Source organism: Tursiops truncatus, chromosome 2, assembly GCF_011762595.2.
Source record: "Tursiops truncatus isolate mTurTru1 chromosome 2, mTurTru1.mat.Y, whole genome shotgun sequence".
Classification (NCBI taxonomy): Eukaryota; Metazoa; Chordata; class Mammalia; order Artiodactyla; family Delphinidae; genus Tursiops; species Tursiops truncatus.
The window spans coordinates 83866943-83880167 of NC_047035.1; the positions used below are offsets into that span (position 1 = coordinate 83866943).

A 13225-nucleotide genomic window follows, 5' to 3' on the forward strand; every position below is an offset into this window, starting at 1 on the left:
ATGGATGAAACCTGAAAACATTACATTAAGTGAAATAAGCCAGATATAAAAAAACAAATACTATATATTTGCATGTTGTATGAGGTACATAAAATAGTCAAGTTCATAGAGAAGAAAGGTAAAATAGTAGTTACCAGGGGCTGAGGGGAGAAGAGAATAGGGAGTTAACGTTTAAAGTTATGGAACTTCAGTTTGGGATGATGGAAAAGTTCTGGAGATGGATAGTGGTGATGGTTGCATATCAATGTAAATATACTTAATGCCACTGAATTGTACACTAAAAAAAATGTTTAAATGGAAAATTTCATGTTATGTATATTTCACCACAATTAAAAAAAAATTATAGGACTGATGTGGCTGGAGCCCGGAGAGCAAGGGAAGAGTGGTAGGGAACATGCAAGAGAGGCATTGAGGGCCCCAAGGGCCAGGGAGGGCCTTCAGGCTTCATTCTAACACTGATGAGAAGCCCCTGGGGAGCTGGGAGCAGAGGTAACACAATCTGATTTACCATCTAAAGGCTCACTCCGGCTGCTGTGCGAAGAGGCTCAAGGGGGCAAGAACAGAACTAGGAAAAGGATTAGAAGGCCATTGCAGTCACCTAAATAATCCCTGAGATTAATTCAGAATCTCTTCAAGGTTTGCAAGTGGCATTAATCCATGACCTACTCTTCATCTTGGCAGGCTCTAGGGCCCGGCCCTGTCCTGTGTCTGTGCGCACATACGCGCACACAGGCACATGTGCATTAGCACATAAGAACCTGGGGCTTACTGCCTGAGATTCTAGGAGGAGACTGGATTCCTGGGGCGTTATCCTCTCCCCCGGAGAACTTCCACACCAAACCTGGGTCCTCAACTCAAAGCTTTCCTACAAGAAAATGATACCTTGCCCCACCCGTCTCCCTTAGGGCTGGATGGGGAACAAAAACATCTACCTTTGGGACTTGCTGACTCTCTAAATTCCCGTGACATATGTTCTTCTTTGTTTTTATTCTGTTTTGGTTGGTTGTTTTTATTGTAAAACATATATAAAATAAAATATATATTAACATAAAAGTTACCATTTTAACCGTTTTTAAGTGTATAGTTCTATGACATTAAGTACATTAATATTGTGCAACCATTACCACCGTAAGTCTCCAGGACTTTTTTCATCTTGTAAAGCTGAAACTCTGTACCATTTAAACACTAACTCCTCATTCCACACTCACTCTCCTGCCCCCGGAAACTACCATTCTACTTTGTGAATCTGACTACTCTTAGGAATCTTGTACAAGAGGAACCATATAATATTTGTCCATTTGTGACTAGCTTATTTCACTCAACATCATACCCTCAAGTTTCATCCATATTGTAGCATGTGTCAGAATGTCCTTCCTTTTCAAGGATGAATAATATTCCATTGTATGTATATACCACATTTTGTTTAACCATTCATTTGTTGATGGCCACTTTGGCTGCTCCCACCTTTTGGCTATTGTGAATTATGCCACTATGAACATGGGTGTACAAATATGTTTGAGGGACTTCCCTGGTGGTGCAGTGGTTAAGAATTCGCTTGCCAATGCAGGGGACACAGGTTTGATCCCTGGCCCGGGAAGATCCCACATGCCGCAGAGCAACTAAGCCCATGCGCCACAACTACTGAGCCTGTGCTCCAGAGCCTGCGAACCACAACTACTGAGCCTGCGTGCCTAGAGCCCGTGCTCTGCAACAAGAGAAGCCACCGCGGTGAGAAGTCCACACACCGCAGCAAAGAGTAGCCCCCGCTCTCCACAACTAGAGAAAGCCCGTGTGCAGCAATGAAGACCCAACACAGCCTAAAGTAAATAAAATAAATAAAAAACAAATATCTGTTTGAGTTCATTTCTTTTGGGTATATACCCAGAAGTGAAATTGCTGGATCATATTGTAATTCTATGTTTAATTTTTTGAGGAATTGTCATACTGTTTTCCACAGCAGCTGCACCACAAGCAATGTACAAGGGTTCTAATTTCTCCACATCCTCACCAACACTAGTAACTTTCTGTTTTTGTTTTTCTTTAATAGCCATCCTAATGAGTATGAAGTGGTATCTCACTGTGGTTTTCATTTGCATTTATCTAATGACCAGTGGTACTGAACATCTTTTCATGTATTTATTGGTCATTTATATATGTTCTTTGAAGAAATGTCTATTCAAGTCCTTTGCCTATTTTTTAATTGAGTTATTCGGTTTTTTGTTGTTGAGTTGTGGTTGTTTTTTTACAATCGTTTTAACATGAAAAACCATTCTCGGCTCATGGCTCATTAAAAACCAGGTCATGGGCCATTTGACCCCTGAAGTCATAGTTTGCCCAACTCCCTCGTTTTACATTTGAGGAAAGTCAGGCTCTGAATGAGGCCCCAGATCTCCTGATTCTCAAGCCAAGTTGTTCCAGTGGGCTCTTAGCTGCTACTTCCTTCATTCAACAAATATTTATTGAGAGCCTACTCTGTGCCAGTCACCAGGAAGGGGATGCTACAGAAGTGAATGGACCAGACCTGCTCCTCAGAGCTAAGAGTACAGAGGGGAGTAAGGCATGAGATAAATAATCACACAAATGAATATATGCTTGCAAACTGATATAAGTGCTGGAAAGGAGAAGTGGCTGCTATGAAAGTACAATAGGCAAGGCCTCTCTGAGGAAGTGCCATTTAAGCTGAGTTCTGAAAGCCAAGTAAAAGTAACCCAGGTTAACAGAAGGGGAGAAAGAGTGTTCTCGGCAGAGGGAAAAGCATGTAAGAAGGGGTAAGAAATTCTATTGCATGTTTTATTAAAAGTGCAATAGGGTTTTAAAGGAGCACCAAGATTATTCCATTTTCCGTGAGTAGAACAAATTGGAGGAGTGCAACAGAGTGGAATAGAATAGACTGGAAGCAGGGAAATGAGTTGGCAGGCCACTCTAATCATTCAGATGGAAGTTGATGGGCATTTGGGCTGGAGCGGTGGTGGTGGAGATGGAGATTAATGAACAGGTTTGGAGATTATTTGAGAAGTGAATTCATTAGGACCTGGTGATGGACTAGATGCAAGAGTGAGAGGATAGGGAGGTATCAAGAATGATTCCACGGGACTTCCCTGGTGGTCCAGTGGTAAAAAATCCGCCTTCCAATGCAAGGGACGTGGGTTCGACCCCTGGTCAGGGAACTGAGATCCCATATGCCGCAGAGCAGCAAAGCCCGCACATCACGACTACTGAGCTCGCACACCTCAACAAGTTGCAACTACAGAGCCCATGCGCTCTGGACCCCACGCACCACAACTAGAGAGAGAAAACCTGAACACCACAACTAGAGAGAAAGCCCGCGCGCCACAACTAGAGAGAAAACCCGCACACCACAACTAGAGAGAAAGCCCACGCGCCTCAAAGAAAGATCCCACACGCCTCAATGAAGACCTCGCATGCCACCACAACTCAAAAGACCCAACGCTGCCAAAATAAATAAATAAATATTTCAAAAATCTTTTAAAAAAAAAGTCTTCTCACCTATCCCTTATCTCACCTGAGTGAAAACTGAATCCCAACCTCACTGTGCTGCTTAGACCTTGGCCTCTTGCCTAGACAACAGCCCCACCTGACCCCCTAGTGGCAGCTCCTCTATCCATCCCCTACTTGTGTCCTTTCTGCACACTGATGTTGAATATTTTCTTTAAAATCTGATTATGTCGGGCTTCCCTGGTGGCGCAGTGGTTGAGAGTCCGCCTGCCTATGCAGGGGACGCGGGTTCGTGCCCCGGTCCGGGAGGATCCCACGTGCCGCGGAGCGGCGGGGCCCGTGAGCCATGGCCGCTGAGCCTGTGCGTCCGGAGCCTGTGCTCCGCAACGGGAGAGGCCACAGTAGTGAGAGGCCCGCATACAAAAAAAAAAAAAAAAAAAAAAATCTGATTATGTCACTTCTCTGATTAATATATACATCAGTGGCTCTTAATTGCCTTCCTCAGGAGTTCTCAACTTCGAGGTTCCAACACACTGGCTAGATCTGGTGTGAAGTGTCCAAAGTAATTTCTCACTATTAACGAAGTACTAATTAAACAATTTACAAATGTAGAACACTTAGAATAGTGTCCAGCACATAGTAAGTATTATATAGGTGTTAGGCATTATTAATAGTGAAAATTTAAGACTTATGAGATAGGTGTAACAGATGCTTTTGGTGCTGTGTATACATCCCCATGGCCCACTTCTGATTTCAGCTGCAGCTGCAGGGAACAGTTCTGTACAGGCTGACAGTATCCCTCCTCAAGGGCCCTATGGGTCTCCCTGCTTTTCTGCCCCAGAGCTTCCTCTTCTCACAAGCTCTGCCGATGAGCAGAGCAGCCTGGAGGTACAGGGGCATCTGCAGGCATTAATTTCCATCTGGTGACTTATCTGCCTCCCCTTCTTACACTGCTACAGCTACCACCATAATCCAGGAGAAAGTAACATAAATCTTAATTACAGCTTGATCAGTGTCCCACTCCCTGACACATCTATCAACGCCTTCCCGTGAAACTCTAGGTCATCTGCCTTATCCTTCTGATCCTCCTGCTTTTGGCCCACTAGCACATGGTGAGAGGGCAACACCTGAGCATCTGCTACTTGAAAAGAGTCAAAGGGGATGTAAAAAGAAAATAGAGGTGGCAGAGTCATAGGTCACACTGCCAACGGAGGGTATGAAAAAGGAATGGAGGAGCCTTGAGACCTGGCCTTTCTTCCGCCCTAGGCTCTAAGCAGAGTTAAATCAGCCAGCAAGAGAGAGACAATGAAGCTCCCCCTGCCACAGTTTAGATAGAAGCGGAATCGAAGGCTGACACTGCGCAGGCGCAGGAAGTAGGCTAGGGTTGTCTCACAGACTCACCCGCGGCCCCTTCTAGACAAGGGTCACGGGGAGAGCACAGTACAGTTCCCCGCGCTAGGAGCCTCCCTCTCGTGCCCCCTCTTCCTCGTGAGGCCCTCAGACCATTCAGGAAAGGTCTGGGAACCCACCTGAGGCCGTCGGGCCGCCCCTCGCTCCCCACTCAGGGCCCGGCCGAACGTGGAAAGCTGATGGTGCCAGCCTCGGGCGAGGCGCCAAGACGGGAAAGCACGCCAGGTCGCTCGGGATCGGCCCTCCTCGCCCCAGTTCTCACCTCTTTGTCCGTCGCCTTCTCCTCGATACCTAATAACGCGTACAGGTCCATCTGTAAGAGCTCCTTGGTCACCGCCATGGTTCCAACCCTGACTGGATTAGTACCACAACTCCCAAGAGCCTAAGCGTATGGGGAGTCCCGGGGACTATCGACCCCAAGCCTGAGGAAGGCGCTTAGCCTCCTGGGAAATGTCGTGATCTGAACTAGGCTTGACTGCCTCTGAGGGAAGCGGGCACTAGTGAATGAACTACGACTCCCAACAGCCCTCGCGTCCGCCGCTTGTGCTCTTGGGTTGAGGTGACCGTAGTGATTCTCCTGTCGGAGGCCTTGGTTGGCCCGCGCGAGTGGGCGTGGAGAGTAACGGCGGGGCTGGGTGAGGGTGCACGGGGTCCTGGATATGAGCCGCAGGAGCTCAGCTCCGCCGACCTTGCCGCGCCGCGCCGGCAACCACGATGGAGAATAGGTGCTACGGCTGCGCTGTCAAGTTCACCCTCTTCAAGAAGGAGGCGAGTCTTCTCTCCCCGGGGGCTAGAGGGCTAGGGAGGACGCGGAGTAGTGGGAAATGCACAGGACTTGCAGTCCGCAGGCTTGTTTTTACGGGCCCTCTCCAGGTGTGTGGTTTTGATGAAGTCACTGAGCCTCAGTTTCCATTTCTATAAAGTGGGGCTAACACTCCCTCGCTTTCGGGGTTGGTGTGAGGGTCCAGTGAGGTCCTGGAGGTGAGAGTTCCCCATAAACTGTAAATTGGGCTCCTGTCATTTTGGGAAATCTAGGCTTTTCTGTCTGCCAAGTGTAGGATCCGGCTGTTTCCTTCCCTCCACCCTGCTTCTCCACAGCCTACTCTCCATCACACCATGCCCTTTGCTCTCTCTGCTCTGAAACCGTCACCAGCAAGCCCTTCCGCGGTTTCTTGAGTTAGATTACTGCCCTTTCTCCTGCCCCAGGGCACCATGGCAAAGTCTCACTTGTCCTCAGGCCAGACCTGCCAAGTTTCCCTGGTAAACTGCAGGCTTCCTCAGCCTCAGTTGTGACCAGGAGATAGGAACCAGATAGGATGAATGAATAGCAGGTAGGGAAGCAGATCCATGTAGCACTCAGAAACCTGGGTTTTGGAATCAAAGTGGTCAGGATCCAAATTTGAGCTCTCCTGTCATTCATGGGGTGACCTTGGTTTGGGGAAGTCGTGTAACCTCTCTGATCCCGTTTAAAATAGGAATAATAATGGTGGTCATCAGGAATAAGTAAGATAGTGTGTATAAATTGTGAGGATTAAATCAGGTGATGAAAGTTAAGTACTGAGTTTAGTGCCTGGCACACAGTAAATGCTTAACAGATGGAGGCTGCTACTGTTACCATCCCATTCTGAGTCCAGCCTCCTTTCATCTCTGCTAGAGCAGAGAAGGCATGGGCTCTGCACTGTTTCTCCTTTTTGAAGAGTCAGTGACCTGAAGCATGGGGCTTTGCCTATTTGTCTTTTACACTCCAGTGTCAGGGAATTGAAGACAGAGTAGAAAGCCTGGCAATTTTGCATGAAGCTTTCGAGATTTGAATAGAATACTGGAGACTGAGGAATCGCTTTACCCTCCACCCCTGTCTCTCCCCAGTCCTTAGGGGCCCCACTCCTCATCCTCCTCCCAGCAGCTGGTCACAACTCCAGTGTCTGCTCTCTGTGTGTGTTTGGAGAGTCCCAGGGAGGAGCCTGCAGGGGCAGGTGAGAGGTAGACCCCTTGCTTCATGTTTCTTGTAGTACGGCTGTAAGAACTGTGGCCGGGCCTTCTGTTCCGGCTGTCTTAGCTTCAGTGCAGCGGTTCCCCGGGCTGGAAACACCCAACAGAAAGTCTGCAAGCAGTGCCATGAGGTTCTGACCAGGTGAGAAGCCAATATATGGTCGAGGGTTCAGCCAAGCATGGCAGCAGGCAGATGGCCAGGCCTCACAGCCTTGTGCTCTATGTCTAGAGGTCAGCCCAGGAAGTGTTTGGGGTGGGGGACACTCATAGGCAGATGGCAGGTGACTTCTGACACCAGATTTCTTCTCTATAGAGGATCTGCTCCTGCCAATGCCTCCAAGTGGTCACCACCTCAGAACTATAAGAAGTAAGTGCTGAAGGGACAGAGACAAATGGGGATGGGGAAAGGACAAGGGAGCCATAGGGTAGGAGTCTCTTCCCAGCCTACAGATCAAATGAGCACAGGATCAGGAAAATATCTACCTCTCAGGCTCCTGACTGCCCTCTTGGGCTTAGAAAGCAGCTCACCAGTCCTTTCCCCAGAAAAGATTCTTGGCAGACCTCGCCCTCTCATCTGGACTCTCCCGTCGGTCAGCTGGGTTGGGCTGCAGGGTGACATGAGCAAGCGTCACAGAAAATTGTCTGTTGGAGGCCTCCCTAGCTGCCTAGAAATGATTTGAATGGGAAACAGTGAGTGCCTTCACCCCTCCCTTCTGCATTCTTTAAGAGCCTCTATCTCATATCCCGCCAGGCATGTGGCAGCCTTGGAAGCCAAGCAGAAGCCCAACACTCCCCAGAGCCATGGACTGACCCAGCAAGACCAAGTCATTGCTGAGCGCCTAGCACGGCTCCGCCAGGAGAACAAGCCCAGTGAGTGGGGGCAGACAGGGTGGAAAAGACACTATTCAGGGCTCGTGGGACTAGGATTCCTCTGGATCTTACAAGGCTTCTCTATGCCAATTGCAGAGTCAGTGCCCTCGCAGGCGGAGATAGAAGCCAGGCTAGTTGCACTGAGGGATGCACCCCAGGGTTCCATCCCTTCCACCCAGGAGATGGAGGCACGGCTTGCTTCACTGCAGGGCAGAGTTCCACCTTCTCAGACCCCCCAGCTGGTGAGTGCTGTGGCTTTGAAGGGATGGAGGCCCTGGGACGAGGACCCAGTAGAAGCCCAGATACGTGTATGCTTAGATACTTTGCAGGAGTACCTCCTGCTCCTGAGGCCTGCTGCCAGACCAAGGAACCAGGGACAGGCAGCAGGATTGGGTGGGGCAGGAAAGAGTGGCCTCTTGGTCCTGCTGGGGACTGCCAGACCTACTTGATTACATGGGCTCTGGAATTGTCCCCTTTCCCTGAGCTTTGGGAACTCCTCAGCACCCACCCCTGACCTAAAACTGTTCTGAGCCTTATGGTGCGGCTTCCTGCCTACGCTGCTCCCCACTGAGGTTCCCTCCTCTGAGCAGGCACATCAGCCACCAGACACCAGGACCCAGGCCCAGCAGACACAGGATCTGCTGACAGAGCTAGCAGCGGAGGTGGCTATTGATGAGAGCTGGGAACGAGGAGGCCCAGGTATCTTCTCCACCTAGCTCCCCCAGGGATCTGCCCCCCCGACTCTTTCCCCAGGTGGGAGAGGCTCTGCTGCCCACGCTCTGGGAGGTGAACATCAATCAGAGAATAGTCAACATTACAAAGGCTACCATTTATTGAGTGTTTACTCCAGTGGGAGCCAGTGTAGGCCTAGTGGATAAGCATGTGGGCTTTAGGCTCAGACAGTGATTCCCTTTTCTACCACTTACTAGCTGTGTGACCCTCGGCACGTTACTTGACCTAAGTCTCACTTTCCTCATCTGTAAAATGGAGGAATGTGTGGTAAAACCTACCTCACAAGGAAGTCATGAGGAGGAAATGAGCTAATCCAGTAGTGCTTAGGACCCTGCCTGGCTCATAGTAAATGCTTAGTGAATGTTCTCTACAACGATGATGATGATGCTAAACAGGAGGAAGAGGCTATTGACATTTAGTTGAAATTAAATACAATTTAAGAGTCAGTTCCTCAGTGGTACCAGCCACATTTCAAGTGCCCCGTAGCCACAAGTGGCTCATGGCTACAATCTTGGACAGCACAAATACAGACATGATATGGAATGATCCTATCATCTTAAAAAATTCTTTTGGACACTGCTGTTCAAAAGCTTCAGAGCAGTGGTTCTCAACCATGGATGATTTTCCCTCCAGGGCCCATTTGGCAACGTCTGCAGACTTTTTGGGTGTCACAACTCATAGGGTACCACTGGCATCTAGTGAGCAGAGGCTAAGGATGCTGCTAAACATCGTACATAACACAGGACAACCCCGCAACAAAGAATTACAGGCATGCCTCAGAGATATTGCGGGTTCAGTTGAATACCACTGCAATAAAGTGAGTCACACAAATTTTTTGGTTTCCTGGTGCGTGTAAAACTTATGTACACGATACTGTAGTCTATTAAGTGTACAATAGCATGTTTAGAAAAACAATATACATACCTTAATTTAAAAATATTTTATTGCTAAAAATTGTTAACCATCATCTGACAACATAGGGCTGCCACAAACCTTCAATTTGTAAAAAAAAACAAAAAACAAAAGGCAGTATCTGTGAAGCGCAATAAACTGAAGCTCAATAAAACAAGGTATGCCAGTATCCTGTCCAAAATGTCAATAGAACCAAGATTAAGAAACCCTGCTTTAGAGATACAATCTCACTGAATATCCTCAGTAATCCTATAATAACTGTTATTATCCGTATTTGATAAATGAGGAAACTGAGGCCTGGTGAGCTTAAGGAACTTGACCAAGGTCACACAGCTATTAAGTAGCAAAGCTGGGACTTGAACCCAAAGCTGTCTGACTTCAAACATCTTACTCTGAAACTCTGAGCTAAAGGGGACCATGTCAGAGCCACACCCACTCTGGTAAGATTCTTCCTGCCTAGTGACGTTCAAGACCTCAGCTTCCCTCATGTCCTCTCTGCGCTGCTCCCTGGAAATGCTGATTCCAGCCTGTAAGGCAGAGAGCCTGGCTGGACCTTGACCTCCCCATATCCTGCTCCTTTTGGGCAGTGATTCTCATACCATGGGGCACCCACCCTAAGGGCAGCATGTTAAAATATCAGGTGGGTGGGATGGATATAATTGAAAAAGAAATGTCTAAGATTACTAGTTTTTTACATTTGGGATAATGGAGGAAATACTAATTTTATTTGTAATATAAACCACAGGAGCTATTGTTGAACAAAAAGCTGATAATCTGTGGGTTTTTTTTTTTTTTTCGGTGCGCGGGCCTCTCACTGTTGTGGCCTCTCCCGTTGCGGAGCACAGGCTCCGGACGTGCAGGCTCAGCAGCCATGGCGCATGGGCCCAGCCGCTCCGCGGCATGTGGGATCTTCCCAGACCGGGACACGAACCCGTGTCCCCTGCCATCGGCAGGCGGACTCTCAACCACTGCACCACCAGGGAAGCCCAATCTGTGTTTTTTTTTAAAACGTTGAGAAACGGGCTCAGTGGTTTCTGATGAGAGATCCTGAAATGTCTGCCTCCCTGAATGCATCACTCTTTCCAGCCGCCTCTATCCAGAATGACCTCAACCAGGGGGACCCAGGGGCCCAGAGCACCAGCTGCAAGGGACAGGCCACCTGGTCCCTGGAGGAGGAGAAGAGGAGGCTGCTGGCTGAGGCAGCAGTCACGCTTCGGGAGGAGAACACAAGGCAGGAGCGGATCCTGGCCCTCGCCAAGCGCCTGGCCGTGCTGCAGGGACGCGACCCCGATAGAGGTAGAGGCTGGGGAGCAGCCACTCATTCATGTCCACTGGGCAGTCCTCCCCACTCTCACCCTCAGGCCAAACTGCACAGTGGCTGTACTCCCTGCCAGGCTGAGTCAGGGGCTGGGGGTCCCTGTGCCCAGGGGTCTATCGAGCTCCACCCAGAACCACGAGGAAGGTGCTGGGGCAAAGCAGTGGATGAGGAACAAGTGGCAGCCATCAGGGGGCAGGGGACCCTGGGTCCCTTCAGGTACGGAGCCTTCTGTTCATGCCCTCCAGCCCAGCATGGTGGGGCAGGGTCTGATCAGAGTGGCTGCAAAGGCTGCTCAGTTCTGGAACACGTGCCACTGGAAACCAAACCTCTGCTGGGGGCAGAAGTACAGCCACTCAGGTGAGCTCTCAACCTCACTTCTCTTCCCCTGCTCCCGTCTCTCCCTCTTCAAGTGACCCTACAGGACTACCGCCTTCCAGACAGTGATGACGAAGAGGATGAGGAGACAGCCATCCAGAGAGTCCTTCAGCAGGTCGGCCCCGCCTTACCCACCCGACCACCCCTTGTCCTGTCCCTGCCACACTGCCCCACCACCCACCTGACCCCATTCACTCTGCCTCCGCTCTGGGGCTCGATGGCTAGTCACTGTGCAGCTCCTGTTCTAGCTGGGCCCCCGTGCCCCTGTGACACAGACCTGCCCCTGGGCCCTTGAGATGGGGTAACAGCAGCCACGGACAACATAAAGGAAGATTGGTTGAGAGCTCAGGCCACAGAGCGCAGAAATACTGTGTGTTGGCGGGGCTGCCTGGAGTGGGGAACTGTACCTCTTCGCCCTGTCCACAGCTCACTGAAGAAGCTGCCCTGGATGAGGCAAGTGGCTTTAACATCCCTGCAGAGCCAGCTCTCCGACCCCAAGCCCAATCCTGCAGGGCAGAGCCTGAGGTGAGGAAAACCCCAGACGCAGACCCCCGGGCCGCCACCACAGCCTCCCTCCCTGCCTGGCTGACTGTTCCTCCAGCCGCCCTCCCAGACCCCATCGGGTACCTTATGTCCCCCATTCCTCCCTGGTCTCCAAAGGTTCAGGCCGTGGCCGCCAGGCCTGAGGCTGAGGAAGAGGAGCTCCCCTGGTGCTGCATCTGCAATGAGGATGCCACCCTGCGCTGTGCTAGCTGTGACGGAGACCTCTACTGTGTCCGCTGCTTCCGGTGGGTGCAGGTGGAATGTTCTTTGGGGCTGGGAGAGTTGCGGGGCCACCTGTGATCCCTGACCTCTATCTATGCTCCACAGGGAAGGCCATGATGCCTTTGAACTTAAAGAGCACCAGACATCTGCCTACCACCCCCAGCATAAAAGCCGAGAGCACTGAGGGAACCCTGGTCCTCCCGGAAAGGCCATCCAACAGGAGTCACACAAGCTGAGGTGCCCTCCAGGGCATCTGATGGGAGAACATGTCAGGCTAGACTGCTTATGAATGCGCCCTTTCCTGAGCCTCCGTCCCTGGAAGGAGGAAGGATTCTCCATTGGAGACGATGACTGGAGGAGCCAGAGGGAAGGCAGAAGTCTGGAGCCTCCAGCATTGAAGTCTGGACTAGGAGTGAGAGGCATGATGGGAAAGACCAGCCTGAATCCAGGGAGGAGTCCTGAAACTTGCTCAAGGGTCCAGGGCCCTCTACTGGCACTTAGAGCATTTAATAAAGTATGTTGATTCATTGGACCCAGCATCTTTTATCTATAGAACCCTGTGGGCCCTGAGCCTAGGCCTTGGAGAGGTGGCAAGAGCAGAGTAGGCTGTAAGTCCAGTCCTGTAGAGTGAGGAAAAGGCTTGAGCCATCCTGCAAGCTTCTGCAGGCAGGAACAGTCCCACCCATCCTGGTGGCCTCATACGCAGTAGGCATGAATATTCATACTACTGAACTGAACTGAACTGTGCATCCTGCTCTGGGCAGCCCAGCTTAGCCCCCAGGCCCCACCATACTCAAACACTGCATGCACAAGCAGTGAATGCATACCCTGCTTCCTGCCTTACTCCTAAAGGATGCCACCTCCAGGGCTCCTGTCCCAACCCACATGCCATTCAGACCCAGTGTCTGTCCCCACCAACTTCCTTCTGACCTGATTCCTGGCCTCTGAGCCTATACCCTTTACACCCCTCTGCTTAGCCCCTGCTTTTTCTCTTTCTGCCTCTGGCTTGGAGCTGGTTCAAGAAAGAGTCCTCAGCCTGAGGTCTCCTGAATCATTTAGTGAGGGAAGAGGGTTTAGCTTTCCCTGAGGCCCCCAAACCCAGCTGGTTTTTTTCCTGTTACCTCTACTATGGGTCTTTGCCACTTGGGTTCCTATTGGTGATGTCAGGATGCTGTGTCTCTTAGCCAGGTGCCTTCTGCTTGGCCTCCAGGCCTTGCTTGATGGTAATTTCTCTGACGCAGAACTGTGACCTTTATCTTTGAATTCTCAAGCCCTGGGTGGGTGGATGGATAGATGGACAGATGGGTGAGGTATGTGGAGGCAGCCTAGTGACTCAGGATGCTGGCCTTATGGTATAACACTTCAGTCCCTCCCTCCTCCATCCCTCAGCACAGATAT

The 13225-nt window shown here is 50.4% G+C and overlaps 2 protein-coding genes across 3 annotated transcripts in view; one reads left to right on the forward strand and one right to left on the reverse strand.

Annotated features, from left to right (window-relative positions):
* The window catches only part of DNAJC17 (DnaJ heat shock protein family (Hsp40) member C17), a 38566-nt gene extending 33285 nt beyond the window's left edge, over window positions 1-5281 (reverse strand). For both annotated transcript variants that reach the window (XM_033851484.2, XM_033851483.2), the window contains exon 1: window positions 5129-5281. In XM_033851484.2, the coding sequence (XP_033707375.1) occupies window positions 5129-5206 (78 nt within the window). In that variant the 5' untranslated portion in view covers window positions 5207-5281. The remainder of the gene's footprint in view (window positions 1-5128) is intronic.
* A 177-nt stretch (window positions 5282-5458) lies between these two features.
* Window positions 5459-12359, forward strand: ZFYVE19 (zinc finger FYVE-type containing 19). The gene is made up of 11 exons (XM_019935304.3): window positions 5459-5634; window positions 6876-6997; window positions 7169-7222; window positions 7607-7725; window positions 7822-7967; window positions 8316-8424; window positions 10456-10665; window positions 11098-11177; window positions 11489-11587; window positions 11723-11850; window positions 11933-12359. Exons 1-11 carry the CDS (start codon window positions 5581-5583, stop codon window positions 12009-12011), a joined length of 1200 nt encoding a protein of 399 aa, XP_019790863.2. The 5' UTR covers window positions 5459-5580; the 3' UTR covers window positions 12012-12359.
* Window positions 12360-13225: the final 866 nt, after the last annotated feature.

What these genes read in the sequence shown, in the direction of transcription:
- ZFYVE19 (XM_019935304.3), top strand. Translation starts at nt 5,581, where the DNA reads ATGGAGAATAGGTGCTACGGCTGCGCTGTCAAGTTCACCCTCTTCAAG. An exon ending in CTTCTCAGACCCCCCAGCTG is followed by an intron (nt 7,968 to 8,315) that starts GTGAGTGCTGTG and finishes TCCTCTGAGCAG; the next exon opens with GCACATCAGCCACCAGACAC. An exon ending in GGGACGCGACCCCGATAGAG is followed by an intron (nt 10,666 to 11,097) that starts GTAGAGGCTGGG and finishes TCCCTCTTCAAG; the next exon opens with TGACCCTACAGGACTACCGC.